Source organism: Anolis sagrei, chromosome X, assembly GCF_037176765.1.
Source record: "Anolis sagrei isolate rAnoSag1 chromosome X, rAnoSag1.mat, whole genome shotgun sequence".
NCBI classification, from domain to species: Eukaryota; Metazoa; Chordata; class Lepidosauria; order Squamata; family Dactyloidae; genus Anolis; species Anolis sagrei.
Window position 1 is genome coordinate 96,160,399 of NC_090034.1, and position 17,255 is coordinate 96,177,653.

Sequence of the window (17,255 nt, forward strand, 5' to 3'; positions counted from 1 at the left end):
CCCTTGCCTGGCCCGCTTTGGGTCCGGAGGCGTGCCTGAAGACCCCGGCGTGTGCACCAAAAGTCACCTCTTCTCCTGACTTTCTCCTCAGCCATTGGGACCGAGAGAGAGAGAGAGAGAGAGAGGTGGAGATGCCCACCTTTCCTGAAGGTAGGCACAAAAACAAAGGAGGGAGTGGAGGTGGGAGATACCTCCAGCTGGAGGGTCTCTCTCTCTCTCTCTCTTGGTCCCAATGGCTGAAGAGAAAGTCAGGAGAAGAGGCGACTTTTGGTGCGCACGCTGGGGTCTTCAGACACGCCTCCGGACCCAAAGCGGGCCAGACGTGGCGGCTCCGCCCCTGGGCCCACCTGCGGATTGGGGAGAGGAGGGGAGGCTGGTGGAGCGCTGGGGGATCGGGAAAGGGAGCCGGTCATGGGGAAGGGATCGAACGTGGAGAACGATTGAGCGCCGGCTCTGCTCGCGCACCCGGTGGCCGGGTGGAGCAGGAACGAGAGGGGCGAGGCAAGGCTCAAGGGCCCGGCCCCTTTGGGAAGAGGCTCGCCCGGCAGCAAGGCAAGAAAGCCGAGGCTCCCCCCGGACTGCTAGGGCTGTTGTGAGCTGAGGGGGCGCTCCTCAAGTGGCAGTCGAGGGGCATTTACAGAGGCGCCTCTGAGCCCCGGGCAAAAAAAAAAGTGTTCTGCGACCGCTTACTTCGCGTAATGGATGAGCCGCCCCTGAGTCCAGTTCTTTTTGTCAGGCTGCCTCACCCACAGTTTTTAGAGTAGTCCTTTTTCTGGTAGTTTTATGAGGGTGGAGCTTACGAAAACCTTTCCTGGTTTATATAACAATATGCATGGGCAATCAATGGTAAATGTTTCTATATTACTTAGAAAACTAGAGGGCGCTGGTGCTTTGCTTCAACAGTGTTGCTAAAGTTCTGGTGGTGAAAATTTCAGAACTCTAACAAAACTTTCAAAATTTCATTATAAATGGCAGTTCCTAATTGGTTCTGTTATAAAAATCACCAATAACGAAATAATAATCAGTGGATTCATAATTTTGCCAAGGACACCAAGCTGGAATGATATAATAAGAGTTAAGTTTTGGCCAATCCGCAGAATAACTAACAACCACAAAAAAGACTCATCTCTTCCCAACCCTGCATTCCCCTTTATCCTTTTATGAACCCCTGTATATGCTCATGTCCCCAATAATTTCATATATGTATATATAAAACATAAGGCGAGGTGACCTTTTTATGAACTCTGCCAGCACTTCCTGACTCAGGTGCCACAAGCGTCCCTGGGTCTGCATTTTGTTGAATGGACTCTCAAGATTTCACAATATCGACAATAGCTTGATTGCCCCTTTTCTTAAGCCTTGGAGGATCAGGCCACTTAAGAATTGGGTAACCTTTTGGATACCCTGATCACTCCTCACAAAGGACATTTCCCCATCTGCGAGGAGAAGGGGATGTTGCAGTTTCTCCAACAATGGCATTCCCTTCCCAGAAGAATGGATCCACAGATCCCATCAAGAAACCAGTATCACTGCACTTTTTGACAATGAGCTGCCTCCGAGGGGCCAGACAGAAATGTTATTTCAAACCTCTGTGTCAACAGCCAGGTTGGGCTTGAGGGCTTACAGCAATCACCTAGACTGCCTATCAATAGGATCTGGTATGGATCATAGTCCCACCATCAAGGGATGGTGGATCATAGTCCCACCATCAAGCAATTATTTTCCTTTGTTTCTACTGTTGCAGCACCTCCTTGTACACCATTGGCCGAGAAGTCAAAGCGGGCCTCGGGCTCTCATTGGACAAGCTGCACCAGCCCCTGGCTGCTCCTCCTGGCTCGCTTGGGAACTCTGTGCGCTGAGATGTGGCGAGCCCTATATGCAGTTCCATAAGGACAAGATAGTTCTTTTTATACTTTACCAAAGATTCATAAAGGTGTTATTCCCCCCCCCCCCCCCCCCAGGCCGACCCATTATTTCAGGTTCATCTTCAGTGTTGGAACCAGTCGCTAAGTATCTGGACTCTTTCTGCCAACCCTTTGTCCCTCTCTGTGACTCCTATATCAAAGACACTAAGCACTTCATTAATGTCATAGAAAACCTCAAAGTAGAGGAGGATAGTGTTTTAGTAACTATTGATGTCACCTCACTTTACACCAACATTCCATTAGATGAGGCCCATACCACCATAGAGAATGTCCTCCATAACAGAACCAAGTTACATCCACCCACACATTTCCTTATGGACCTGTTGGATATAGTTTTAGAGAAAAATTATTTCCGTTTTCAAAATCAATTTTACTTTCAGGTCTTTGGTGTGGCAATGGGCAGTCCATTGGCCCCCTCAATTGCCAATTTATTTATGGCAAATTTAGAGAACACTGTATTATTAAATCCATCTTTAAATATGTATCACACCAATATTATATATTATGGACGATTCATTGATGACATATTCGTGATATTCAAATCAACCGAGGCCGCAGTAGGATTTTCAAATTGGATCAACACTATACATATGTCCATCAAGTTCACCAGCCATTTCAACCTGTCACATATTAATTTTCTGGATGTTACAGTATATAAGCATCACAATAAACTTTTGGTCAAGAATTTTAGAAAACCCTCAGATAAAAATTCATATCTTCATTACAACAGCTTCCACCACTTTAGCTTAAAAACCAATCTTCCATTTTCACAGCTCCTCAGACTGAAACGTAACTCAAGCACCAAGGAACAGTTTTTTCAGGAAAGCATTACTTTAAGCCATGAGTTCAGAAACAGAGGCTACCCTAAACATGTAATAAGAAAAGCATTAATCAAAGCTGATAAAATAGATAGGACTACTTTACTGAAAGAATACCCTAAACCCATAAAAAATCAAATTATTTGGACACAAGAATTATCACCTTATTCCAAACAGATCACCCAGATTATTAAAAAGCACTGGCATCTTCTCCAAGACATCCCAGGTTGCCAAAAACCACCCATTTTCGGTAATAGACGCACCAGAAATATAAGAGACTTGTTAATCCATACAGATTTAATCACTTCGACCACTACACCCAAAAGCACTTTGAGAGGACATTACCCCTGTGGACGCTGTAAATGTTGTCCACAATCATGGAAAACCAAGGAGGTCCACAACTACAGGAACAAAGTGGGCACCACGCTTAAACATTTTTCCACGTGCAACAGCAGTAATTTAATTTACCTTCTAGCATGTGACTGTGGTTTGTGGTATATTGGAAAAACAACCAGACCTTTGAGAATTAGAATGTCTGAACATAAATCCAGAATAAAATGTTTATCTACTGAGTCCCTCCTATATTCACACTTTACACAATACAAACATTCACCCAACTCCTTTAAATTTTGTGCTCTGGAATGCATCATTCCAAAACCCCATATGGACTTAGAAAAACTACTATCCCAAAGGGAAATGTATTGGACCTTTAAGTTGAAAACCTTTTCCCCTCAGGGACTTAATGAGTCACTTAATTTTAGCTGTTTCCTTTAAGTTTCTAATTACCCTTTATAAACCTGTGGATGAACCTACAGAAGTACTCGCAGTGTGAATGTACTACTAGCAGAGTCATGTGTTGTAAATGCTATCTGGCATGATGTGAGTATATATGTTTGTTGTATGGATTATTTTTACTTCTGTAATTTTGCTGGAGAATACTTGTTACTCTATGTTATGTTATGTTATATCTTGTTATAGATAAGAGTCTAGAGTTGCTGATTACTTCAACTCCTGAAGAAGGGGATCTCTTTCCCCGAAACAGAGTACAAAAATACCCGGGCACCCCTGTTGAATACCATTTGGACTTTTCCTACAGAGACTTATTTTGAGAAGCAGTGCTCCATTTTCACTGGACTTGATTTGGATTTATTCCATGAAGATTTTTGAGAGTGGTGCTCCATCTTCATTATTGACTTCAGTATACATTATAGCCTCATGACTCTGTGTTCACTTTGTGTATGATTTGTCTCAGTGTATGTATCCCCGAAGCCTATATACAGTGGTACCCCTGTTCAGACCTGGAACTGTTACATTTGAGAGCGGTTGCTCCTTTTGATTTTGTTTTGGGCCACTGAATTGAGCTATGTACTCAGGATTTTGTTAAATAGCATACTATATGCTCTTTTGACATTATATTTTGACATTACACATAGATTGTTTTGTGTTTTTGCTGATACTCATTTCCATATGTCAGAGGAAATAGTGTTACCAGCTTTCTTTCAGAGTCTTTCCTCTCCATTGGAAACGACTCTTCATCTGCTAGATGTCCGTAGGGCTTTGGCATATTATGTTAAAAGAACCTCTGAGATTCGGAAATCTCCAAGACTCTTCCTAAAATACTGGAAGGATGCCAGTATCATCCTTCCGGTATCATCTCAGCGTTTTTCTTCTTGGATTGTTTTGACGATCCGTAGAGCTTACCATTTGTCAGGAAAAGATATACCTTTGCAGGTTAGAGCGCATTCTACAAGGTCGGTTGCCACATCTACAGCCTTCATGAGGGGTCTCCCACTGGACGTGGTGTGCAGAACAGCGACTTGGTACACGCCTTTGACCTTCGGGTCATGCTACAAGCTGGATACATCTTCCAAGAGGGATGCAGCCTTTGTCATCTGGAGAGGCTCTGCTCTCGATCCCACCAGCATCGCAGGCGTGATTGGTGGGGATGAGAGAAAGGGCCTTTTCGGCGGTGGCCCCTCAACTCTGGAACTCACTCCCCAAGAACATCAGGCAGGCCCCAACCCTGGCAGTCTTTAGGAGGAGCTTGAAGACGTGGTTGTTCCAGTGTGCCTTCCCGGAATAATGATCCCATAGCACTTTGTCCCTCCAAAGCACTTTACATTTTTAGGTCTGCTCGTATGTCTTTCCACAAACACCACTATCACCTTTTCGTCCATGCCTCAGCACTATTTCCAATTTTAATTTTACATTTGGCCTTCCCAGTTTTAATTGTATGTTGTCTTATTGATAATGTTGTATGTTTATTGCCTATGTTTTTATATTAATTGCTTGTATTATTGTGATTATTGCTTGTATTGTTGTGTTTGGGCTCGGCCTCATGTAAGCCGCACTGAGTCCCTTGGGGAGATGGTAGCGGGGTACAAATAAAGTATTATTATTATTATTATTATTATTATTATTATTATTATTTATCCAGGCAGTCCTCTTCTCTGTGGTGGCATGATGCCCACCAGCCAAGGTTAGTAGCTATGTGCGATTCACAGTAGGTTAGTAGTATGTGCGATTCACAGTTGACCACGAAGGAGAAGTATGGGTTGCTTACCTGTAAACATGGTTACAGGTAAGCAACCCATACATATAATGTCTTGCTCTCTCTAACTGGGCATGGCGGCTCTTCAGCAGATTACTGCAGCCATCATCCTTTTTCAGGTGGAACAGAAATAAATACCTTGATGGCTTCTGATTCAACTTGGTGAGATTTATCCTGGAACATTGGCTTCTCTTTTCTCACCAGTGGCTTGGATCTCACTATCCATAGCCATTCTAAATTGCTTGACAACAGGACCAAAGAGTGGATGGAACTGCATCCATCCCAGTAGACTCCGGTACAAGCAAGCTGCTGCATCCTCTCCTCATTTATGTGTTTTTCCTCATTAATAGCTTTTGCCACCTTGGCTGTACACTGGTGTTGCCTGACAATACATATCACATTGTCACCTGTGATATGAGGGAGGGTACAATACTTGAAAGCTGTGGGGAATGAATGAAAACGATTGGGAGAAGCTCCCTTCAAGTCCTGTCAATGGGATGTATTTACTCCTTCTCTCCTGGAATGTCCGAAGACTGGTTGGGTTGCAGGAGAGTCTGTTTGGGACCAGCACTTTGAACACTCCCTTGTGTGACTTTGCTCAAGAGACAAACTTCATTGTGGTTTGTAAAAAATGTTTATTATTATACAGTAAACAGTGGTGATGGATCCGTGCCCCCTCCCGCAAGAGTGATGTCACAGCACTTCCAGTTGCTGCTCTCTCCCCAAAATCTTTGGGGCAAGTTAAAGGCAAACTGTCGCACTTGAATGCAGATTTGGGGTTAAATTGTCCCCAACCTTAACATTTTTTTTCTACCAAAAGTTTGAGAAATTGCTGAAAAGTTTGGGTGACTTTACAAGTGGAATTTGGTGGCTACCCGAAAGCTCCCTTTCTCCCATTCCTATTCCCAGGAAGTCATCTTGCTAAATGTATTGTTAAAGGCCGGAATCACAGGGTTGTTGTAAGTTTTCCGGGCTGTATGGCCATGTTCCAGAAGCATTCTCTCCTGATGTTTCGCCTGCATCTGTGGCAGGCATCCTCAGAGGTTGTGAGGTCTGCTGGAAACTTGAAAATGGGGTTTATATATCTATATATCAAACAGTTTACAGAAAACTTACACACATGGCTAGATACGTACATAAAAACTCCAACCATCACCCAAGTCAAAAAAGAGGTACAATTAAAGCCCTGGCAGACCGTGCAAAAAGAATCTGCGAACTCCACCTCCTCCAAGACTAACAAAACCACCTAAACCGGGCTCTACAGGCCAATGGATACTCCACCACAGACATAAGAAGAGCTGCAAGACAGAGAACAAGCTGTGAGAGTAAACACAAAGACTCTCCCAGAGGAAAAGTGTTCTTGCCATACATCAAGGGAACCACTGACCACATAGGGAAGCTCATGAGGAAACACAACCTACAAATTATCTACAGACCCACCAAGAAAATCCAACAAATGCTACGTTCAGCAAAGGACAAGAGGGATCATCTCACCTCCGCAGGAGTCTACCGTATACCATGCAGCTGTGGACAAGTCTACATAGGGACCAACAAACACAACATTGCCCAGACACAAATCAAGGAACATGAAAGGCACTGCAGATTGATTCAACCAGAGAAATCAGCCATAGCAGAGCACCTGATGAACCAACCTGGATATAGCATATTATTTGAGAACACAGAAATGCTGGACCACTCTCACAACCACCATGTCAGATTACGCAGACAAGCCACTGAAATCCACAAGCATGTAGACAATTTCAACAGAAAGGAGGAAATAATGAAAATGAGCAAAATCTGGCTACCAGTATTTAAAAAACTCTAAAATTGTAACAGTAAATAAAGAACACTCTAAAACATGGGAACTCCAGACAAGAAACAATCAGGGACAGCTAATCACCTCTCAACAAAGGATTCCCCCAGGCAGTAAGAAGCCAGGGAACTCCAGACAAGAAACAATCAGGGACAGCTAATCACTTCTCAACAAAGGATTTCCCCAGGCAGTAAGAAAGCACACCTTGAAAATGGCTAGGCCATTAAATGCTAATCAAGGTGGCCAATTGAAACATTCATACTTTCCTCCAACAGACAAGAGTTCTTTCTCCCACCCTGGACATTTCACAGATATATAAACCCCATTTTTCTAGTTTCCAACAGACCTCACAACCTCTGAGGATGCCTGCCATAGATGCAGGCGAAACGTCAGGAGAGAATGCTTCTGTAAAATGGCCATACAGCCTGAAAAATGTACAACAACCCATCTTGGTAAAGGTTTAATACTAGTTTCTGATTGATTCCCCACTTTCTCCTAAAACAACTTAGTAGTTTCTTGAGAGGAAACAATTGCTGGTGCTGTGGACGAGAAGCAAAGGAAACGAAACTCTCTAAGCGCCTGCATTTGGTTAAAAATGCCCCAGGGTATTTTTGGAAAAGGCCCTCATTCCATCAGCAGGGAGAGAGGGATACAGACTTTGCGTCCTCTGGAAACTATTTCCAAAGTGTACAAACTCCTTATCAGTGTGGCTCCAGCGAAGGAAATGTTGGCAGCAATTCTACATTGTGCTCATAGAGCAGTTAAACAAATGAATACAAAGAAAGGGGGGGGGGGGGGGGACAAGGACGAAGAGGGCAGGAGAAATACATAGGCTATGAACATGAGTTGGGTGTATACATTAGTACAAACTGACCATAGTTCCAAAAATATATTGCTAGGTCTGTATAAAAAGGCTTGTTTTGTGCATTCATAGAGCATTCTTCATTCCTGAATATTTCTCTTTTAATAGCTGGCACTCATGTTTCTGACTAAATAATAGTTGAGAGAGAAAGGAGTGCAGGCAAGAATTTTGCCTGTAGCAAGGCGCATTTACATTACAGAATTATACTGTTGTTATTCCACTCAACTGTTAGGAGTCCGTCCTATCGAATCCCTGGATTTGCATTTTAGATAAATCTATTAAGGTAAAGATTCCCCCTGACATTAAGTCCAGTTATGTCCGACTCGTGGTGGTGGTGCTCATCTCCATTTCTAAACCGAAGAGTTGGCATTGTCCACAGACACCTCCAAGATCATGTGGCCAGCATGACTGCAAGGAGCACCATTACCTGCAGAAGCGGTACCTATTGATCTACTCACATTTGCATGTTTTCAAACTGCTAGGTTGGCAGAAGCTGGGTGTAACAGCCGGAGCTCATGCTGCTCCCCGGATTCGAACCGCCTACCTTTCGGTCAGCAAGTTCAGCAGCTCAGCGGTTTAACCTGCTGCGCCACCAGGAGGCCCTAGAAATCTGATAGTGATCTAATACCCCATCAATCTACAATCCTTAGGATGCACCAATGGCAGCTAAAATGGAATAACAACACTATAATCTTGTAGTGTGAATGGGCCCTATATGTTGCCCTCCAAGTCCTTTCATTGTCATTGTCACACTACACAGTTATAGCTCATGATTCCACTTTCACTGCCATGGCTGCATCCTGGTGAATCCTGGGGTTTGCAAACTGCAACACTCAGAATTCCATAGGATGCAGTCATGGCACTAAAATCGAACTCATAGCACTATAATTGTATAGAGCATGACCCTACTCCAAATATCTGCACCATGGGTACTCATGGATTCACTTACCCACGTGTGAAAAAAATATGTTTTCTCTGGGTGTATATTTATGGCATGCTTCTGACCAGAAGTAGATCATTCTAACCGTTTGCTATTATCAGTGGTTTTGCATCGCTATGGTGGAAGAATCCCCTGGGAGCACAGTGGGTTAAACCCTTGTGCGGCATAACTGCTGACCGACAGATCAGCGGTTCGAATTCAGGGAGAGCAGGTTGAGCTCCCTCTGTCAGCTCCAGCTCCCCATGCAGGGACATGAGAGAAGCCTCCCACAAGGATGGTAAAACATCAAAACATCCAGGCATTCCCTGGGCAATGTTCTTGCAAACGGCCAATTCTCTCACACCAGAAGCGACTTGCAGTTTCTCAAGTTGCTCCTGACATGGATTTTTTCATTTTTCATCATTTCATGGATTTTCCACCCACAGGATGATAAAATTCCTGGGCATCCCCGGGTAACATCTGCTGACCGAAAAGTCAGTGTTTCAGATTTGGGGAGCAGTATGAGCTTCCTCTGTCAGCTCTAGCTTCTCATGCGAGGACACAAGAGAAGCCACCCACAGGATGGTAAAACATCAGTGCCTCTCCAGGGCAACGCCCTTGCAGACAGCCAATTCTCTCACACCAGAAGCGACTTGCAGTTTCTCAAGTTGCTCCTGACATGAAAAAAAGGAATTATGACCTGTTAGGGTAACAGAGTTTGGGAAGCATTCCTTTCATTTATTGCAGTGTTTCTCAACCTTCCTAATGCAGAGACCCCTTAATACAGTTCCTCATGTTGTGCTGATCCTCAACCATAAGATTATTTTCGTTGCTACTCTATAATTCCCCTGGGCAATGTCCTTGCAGACGGCCAATTATCTCACACCAGAAGCAACTTGCAGTTTCTCAAGTTGCTCCTGACACAGAAAAAAAATTCCCAAGGTAAGTTTTGGATTATGTCATTGCTACTCCATAATCCCCCTGGGCAATGTCCTTGCAGACGGCCAATTCTCTCACACCAGAAGCGACTTGCAGTTTCTCAAGTTGCTCTTACACGAAAAAAAAAAACCAAGGTAAGTTTTGGATTATGTCGTTGCTACTCCGTATATCCCCTGGGCAATGTCCTTGCAGACAGCCAATTCTCTCACACCAGAAGCGACTTGCAGTTTCTCAAGTTGCTCCTGACACAGAAAAAAAAAATCCCCAAGGTAAGTTTTGGATTATGTCTCCTTCAGATATGGGAGGATGTACTATAGTGTGAAAGGAGCCCACAATGGCACATTCTCTTTAATCCTGGTTGACTTCAGAATTACGCCTGGGAAACTGTACCAACCAATAAGCAGTTGGCTTGCACAAGTTAGGATGGAGGAGGGCAGAGAAGAAGTTGCAGAAAAGGGTACTGAATACCTCCTTCTAAAACTTTCCAAAAGTTATATATGTGGGCTGAACGCCCAAGTGCAGAATGCCAAGGCAGCTTTGGTTTAATATGGTAAATATGAGACAGAGGGAGGGATGTGGGGAGGAAAGCAGCTCAGTTGGACGAAAGGCCCACATTAAGGCAGGAGCCTGAAATGGAACTCAATTTGTGCTGCCAAACTTTGACTGGGAATGAAAGGCTTTATCAAATTTTCCCATTGCTCCCCTACTTATTCTGTTTTCTCCCCATGCGACTGCATGATTTAGGATAAAATCAGGTTCAACGAGCCTCTCTTTCCCCTGCTTTTTGGCCACTGCCCTGCAGAAGAGGCACGTTCATCTCATTCAGTTTAAGTGCTTTTCTGAACTGCCTTAGAAGCCAGCATGGCAGCTAGTTTCTTATATTGTCGAAGGCTTTCATGGCCGGAATCACTGGGTTGTTGTAGGTTTTTTCGGGCTATATGGTCATGTTCTAGAGGCATTCTCTCCTGACGTTTCGCCTGCATTGATGGCAAGCATCCTCAGAGGTAGTGAGGTCTGTTGGAATTAGGAAAAAGGGTTTATATATCTGTGGAATGACCAGGGTGGGACAAAGAACTCTTGTCTGCTGGAGCTAGGTGTGAATGTTTCAACCGACCACCTTGATTAGCATTTGATGGCCTGGCAGTGCCTGGGGCAATCTTTTGTTGAGGGGTGATTAGATGTCCTTGTTTGTTTCCTCTCTGTTATTTTGCTACTGTAATTTTAGAGGTTTTTTTTAATACTAGTAGCCAGATTTTGTTCATTTTGATGGTTTCCTCCTTTCTGTTGAAATTGTCCACATGCTTATGGATTTCAATGGCTTCTCTGTGTAGTCTGACATAGTGGTTGTCAGAGGGGTCCAGCATTTCTGTGTTCTCAAATAATATGCTGTGTCCAGGTTGGTTCTCTGCTATGGCTGACTTCTCTGGTTGAAATAGTCTGCAGTGCCTTTCATGTATTTGAGAACACAGAAATGCTGGACCACTCTCACAACCACCATGTCAGACTACACAGAAAAGCCATTGAAATCCACAAGCATGTGGACAATTTCAACAGAAAGGAGGAAACCATGAAAGTGAACAAAATCTGGGCTACTAATATTAAAATTACAACAGCAAAACAACAGAGAGGAAACAATCTGGGACATCTAATCACCTCTCAACAAAAATTGTCCCAGGCACTTCCAGGCCATCAAATGCTAATCAAGGTGGTCAGTTGAAACATTCACACCTAGTTCCAACAGACAAGAGTCCTTTGTCCCACCTTGGTCATTCCACAGATATATAAACCCCTTTTCCTAGTTTCAACAGACCTCACTACCTCTGAGGAAGCTTGCCATCGATGCAGGCGAAACGTCAAGAGAGAATGCCTCTGGAACATGGACACATAGCCCGAAAAAACCTACAACAACCCAGCTAGTTTCTTCCTTCATGTGGCAGTTCTGGGTTCTCCCACATGAGCAGAGGAAGAGATCCAAGCAATTGCCAACACACTCCTCCTTTCTAAGAAACCCTCCCATTCCCTCCCCCATCTCCCACTCTATACAAGTAATAAATATTTGGCCGGCCATTGCAACAGCTCAGCTCAGGCACGACTGCGAGAGGCAGGGGTGCAGCGGGGAGGTTGGCCGGTGGGCACCGTGCCGGCGGGGCACAAACAGCGGTAGGAGCCGTCCATGTTGAGGCAGCGGCCGCCGGGGCAGAGCCCTTCCATCTCACTGCATTCGTCAACATCTGCGGGAAAAGGAAGGGAAAGGAGCCAGTTATTTATTTACAGTATTTATATTCCACCCTTCTCACCCCTCAGGGGACTCAGGACGGATCACAATGTGCACATACATGGCAAGCATTCAATGCCAAAGGTACACAACATATATACACAGACACACAGAGGCTATTTAACATTCCAGCTTTTTCATGAGGGTATTCTGGCCACCAGGGGAGCTGTCGCATCACCGTCCATTTGTGACACTGATTAAGTACTTCCTCATTCTTTGCATGCTTTGCTGGGGATTTTTATGGCGTCGTAAATTAGCCTCCCCACATGAGCGGTACCAAATTTCCTACTGGACAAATGCAACTGTCTTTTGAGCTACAAAGGTCAACAGCAAGCTACACAAATTGGTCAGAAGCTCACTCCGACTTGGGCTGGCTTCAAACGCATGACCTTTTGGTCAATAGTGATCTTAATGCAGCTGACTTCCAGCCAGCTGTGCCACAGTCCTGGTGTTGTAGTACCAAAAGCTCTCCCCTCCAAATCTCCTACTTATTGTGAAGTCCATAAAGCTGTCCTGTGCTTCATGGCAAAAAGGGAGAATCATCTAGCTCAGCATTTCTCAACCTGGGGGTCGGGACCCCTGGGGGAGTCGCAAGGGGGTGTCAGAGGGGTCACTAAAGACCATCAGAAAACACAGTATTTTCTATTGGTCATGGGGGTTCTGTGTGGGAAGTTTGGTACAATTCTATCGTCTGTGGGGTTGAGAATGCTCTTTGATTGTAGGTGAACTATAACTCCCAGCAATTACAACTCTCAAATGTCATAGAATAATAGAATCATAGAGTTGAAGAGACCTCGTGGGCCATCCAGTCCAATCCCCTGCCAAGAAGCAGGAAAACAGCATTCAAAGCACCCCTGACCGATGGCCATCCAGTCTCTGATGTCAAGATCTATTTTCCCCAAACCCCATCAGTGTTCACATTGGGGCATATTGAGTATCTGTGCCAAGTTTGGTCCAGATCCATCATTGTTTGAGTCCATGTGCTCTCTGGATGTTCGTGAACTTCAACTCCAAAACTCAAGGTCAGTGCCCACTAAACCCTTCCAGTATCTTCTGTTGGTCATGGGAGTTCTGTGTGCCAAGTTTTGTTCAATTCCATCGTTGGTGGAGTTCAGAATGCTCTTTGATTGTAGGTGGACTATAAATCCCAGCAACTACCACTCCCAAATGACAAAATCACCCCCCCCCCCCCCGTATTCAAATTTGGGTGTATCAAGTATTTGTGCCAAATTTGGTCCAGTGAATGAAAATACATCCTGTATATCAGATGTTTTCATTATAGTTCATAATAGTAGCAAAATTACAGTTATGAAGTAGCAACGAAAATGATGTTATGGTTGGGGGTCACTACAACACGAGGAACCAGAAGGTTGAGAACATTCTGAATGCCACAAGGGGGAGGATTGATTTTTCTCTAGCTATATCCCCTAGCCAGCAAAATAATGACATCAGCACTGAGATCTGCTGGGGGTCTTCCAGGGGTCCCTGTGCTGCGGTGACCACTCTGCCTTTGGCTATGAGGAGGCAGTCAGATGCCAGTCTGGTCCTACCTGCTTGCTTTGGTTCTCACCTGTGCAGATCATTCGAGTGGGGTCCAAACGGTAGCCCTCATAACAATCACAGGTGAAGCCATCTGCTACGCGAACACAGTGGCCATTTTCGCAGCCACTCAGGATCCCACACTCCTCAGACTGGAGACCTCCAAAGCTTTCAAAGGGACCTGGTGGAGACAGGTGAGGAAGTGACGACCAGAAGGAAGCAGCTTCCGCCCCTAACCCAGCTGGTCACACCAAAGTAAGTTTCACTATGAATCCCTCCAATTTACCCAACCCACATGCTTGACTTAGGCTTCCACCAGGACTGGAAACCTTCTCCTTAACATTCTTTGGATCTATCTCTACCACCCACAGGTTTTGGGAGACCATTTTCTTCACCAAGACCCCAGGTTGAGTAAATGGGGGAACCAGCTCAGTGACATCACTGCAAAGGGCTAAAGGACAGCCCCTTATGCTCTTCCTAGAAAAAAAATACAAAACTAAACATGGTGGGCAGACTTAGGATCTTATCACATTGGGATATAATCACTTTATATCAGTATGGATCCCATATTTTTTAGGACTGGATGCATACTATTAAAACAGCTTCATTGGTTGCCGATAAGTTGCCAAGGCAAATTCAAGGTGCAGGTAATAACCTATAAAGCCCCATCTATCTTTGCAATCACATTTCCATCTATGAACCAGCACGAACTCTAAGATTCTCCAGGAAGGCCCTCCTCTCGCTCCCACCTCTGTCACAAGCATGGTTGGTGGGGACGAGAGAGAGAGGGCCTTCTCGGTGGTGGCCCCCACCTCTGGAACGCCCTTCTAAGAGAAATAAGACAGGCCCCATCCGTCCCCTCTTTTCGTAAGAGTTTGAAGAATTGATAGTTTCAACAAATCTTTGAGAGTGACCAGTGCTAGCTCAACCTAGACACTGTCCGGACACGACCTAGCCCCCCTATATATTACCCTGGTCATTCTCCGAACAGGCCCCTGGAAATAGCCCATCCCCGCTTTTGTCGTTTACCTATTACAGTCCTGTACCCAAATGCCGGTCCCATCTAATTTCAATTTGTATCAGTCTTGACCCAGCCTTTTAAAATGTCCTGACCCATTCCTTTTCAATGCCCGAACAAATAGACATAAAGAGCAGGCCGGATTTTTCTTTTAATATTGATATGTTGTTGGGTAATTCCATGCTTATGGTGCTGTTATTGTTATTTTTTGTTCATGTTGTGATTCTGTATGTTTTGAGGTTGCTTGGAAACTGTACTGAGTCCCCCGGTGTGATAGAGCGGTATATAAATAAAGTATTACTATTACTATTACTATTACTACTACTACTACTACTACTACTACTGTATTGAGATGCATACTCTCCTCATCACATCTGATTTTTATGAGTCTTACTAGCTGTACCCGCCACGCATTGCTGTGGCCAACCTTCCCTTCCTCTTTCTCTCCTTCCTTCCCTCTTTCCTTCCTTTCCTCTTTTTCTTTCCCTATTTCTCTTCTTTCTTCCATCTACCTGTTTCTTTCCTCCCTTTCTTTGCTCTTTGGTTACATCCTTCCTTCTCTCCTTCCTTCTCTTCTTCCTTCCTTCCTTCCTTCCTTCCTTCCTTCTGTCTCTATCTTTCGTTCCTTCTCTCCTTCCTTCCATCTCTTTTTCTTTTTACTTTTTTATTTCCTTTTCTCCTTCCTTGCTTCTCTGCCTTTCTTTCTTTCTTTTTCTTTCTTTCCTTCCTTCATTCCTTCCCTCTTTCCCTCCTTCTCTCGTTACTTCTTGACTGCCCCATTTAATATTATATTTATATCTTACATAGAAAGAAGGAAATGAATAAGGAAGGAAGGAGGGACAGGAAGGAAGGAAAAGGGGAGGGGGGAAGGAGGGAAAGAAGGGAAGGAAAAGATAGAAGGAGGGACAGGAAGGAAGGAGAATGAAGGAAAGAGGGAAAGGAAGGAAGGGGATGAAGAAAGGAGGGAGGGAAGGAAATGAAGGGGAAGGAAATAAAGAAAGGGAAAGAAGGAGGAAAGGAAAGGAGGGAGGAAGGAAAAAAGGAAAGGAAGAAGGAAGGGGGGACAGGAAGGAAGGGAAGGAGGGAAAGAAGGAAAGGAAGGAGAAGGAAGGAAGAAAAGAAAGGGAGGGAGGAAGGAAGGAGAAGGAAAGAAGGGGAGTGAGGGAGAGAAGGAAGGTCCTCCACTCAAGCACCTTCAACCTTCCTTGCCTCCTCCTCCTCCCCTTCTTCCTTGCCTGGGGGCTCCGCTGCCGCCGCTGCCACTCATCTGCCCCTTCCTCTTCCAACAGGGAATGGAGGAGGAGGAAGAGGAGACCGCCCTCCTGACATAGCAGGGAAAGAGAAGGGGCTCCATGCAGCAAGCCTCCACCTCCACTCCCATGTGTGTGTGTGTGTGTGTGGGGCCGTGCACGTCATGGCTCCCTTTCTGGGTATGCAGTTTCTCCTTTGTGGACATGCAGTTTAGAAGTCCTTTCTGCTTTTTGTTTTCATTTTTTTTGAGTGAGGGACATACATTGGCCTGATAGCTGTATTGTGTCCAAATTTGGTGTCAATTCCCCCAGTGGTTTTTGAGTTCTGTGAATCCCACAAACGAACATAACATTTTTATTTATACAGGTGATTTGAAAACACTGTGCTTTGACTCATCACACCACAGAAGGCGGCTCTTCCCGATCCATTCAAAACACCCCTTACATCACTCTATGACCACCTAAAAAGTATTGCTGCTGATGGGATGCATACAGATTTTCCTTATTTATTTACTGTATTTGTATATTGCCCTTCTCAGCCAATCGGCGACTCAAGCAGTCCTTTCACACACAAAAACAGTGTTTCAGCAATGAAAGACTCAGTAGTATTTCAGAAAACACGATTAGAATTCCATTTACAAATAATCAGTTTCTGCGACGTTCTGCAGACGGATTCTGACGGAATACCGACAGGACGGGGCGAACGTCATGTGATGGGACCCGTTTGAAATCATTCTCAAACAGTCTCAGAAATGGAGTATTTCCTAATGTGATGAAGTCCTTAGAATTATATAATCCAAGCACTAATGCACTGTTTACTTTATGTAGAATCTCATCCGGACTCACCATAGTCTTCACTGGCACGGCCTGGACGTTCAGGATAGGAACCCCCACCGCTACGTGGTGGATAGTACAATTCCGCTTCAGGGGGGCTGCGGGGCCGGTATCCCCCCCGAGTGTGCTCTGGTGGTTCCTCTCGATGCCGACTGCCATAAGGAAGGTCTTCAAAGTCTGTGGCCTCGTAGGGCGAGGGGCCATAGAGAGAGTCTCGGGGGAAAGGGTCATAATCAGGAAGTCGGGGAGGAGGGCGAGGTGGAGGGGCGAAGATCTCGGGGCCGTAGGGCAAGAAGTCGCCACCACCGTATTCAAAGGGAAGCCCCAAGCCTCCTGGAGGCACGGGCCCATAGCTGGGGGGGCGGAGGACATTGCACAGGGCTTCAAAGTCATCTGTGAAAGGAAAAGCGAAAATGTGGATCAAGTCAAAGGGAAATAGGTAGATTCTTGTTCTAGAACTGGGTGTAGTTCTAGACATAATAATAATAATAATAATAATAATAATAATAATA

The 17,255-nt window shown here is 44.8% G+C and overlaps 1 protein-coding gene across 1 annotated transcript in view; it reads right to left on the bottom strand.

Annotated features, from left to right (window-relative positions):
• Positions 1-11,676: 11,676 nt before the first annotated feature.
• LOC132780139 (latent-transforming growth factor beta-binding protein 4) overlaps positions 11,677-17,255 on the bottom strand; it is a 95,407-nt gene continuing 89,828 nt past the window's right edge. Inside the window, 3 exon segments of the mRNA XM_067460851.1 lie at positions 11,677-12,058; positions 13,673-13,822; positions 16,756-17,136. Of these exon segments, the coding sequence (XP_067316952.1) occupies positions 11,910-12,058; positions 13,673-13,822; positions 16,756-17,136 (680 nt within the window). The 3' untranslated portion in view covers positions 11,677-11,909.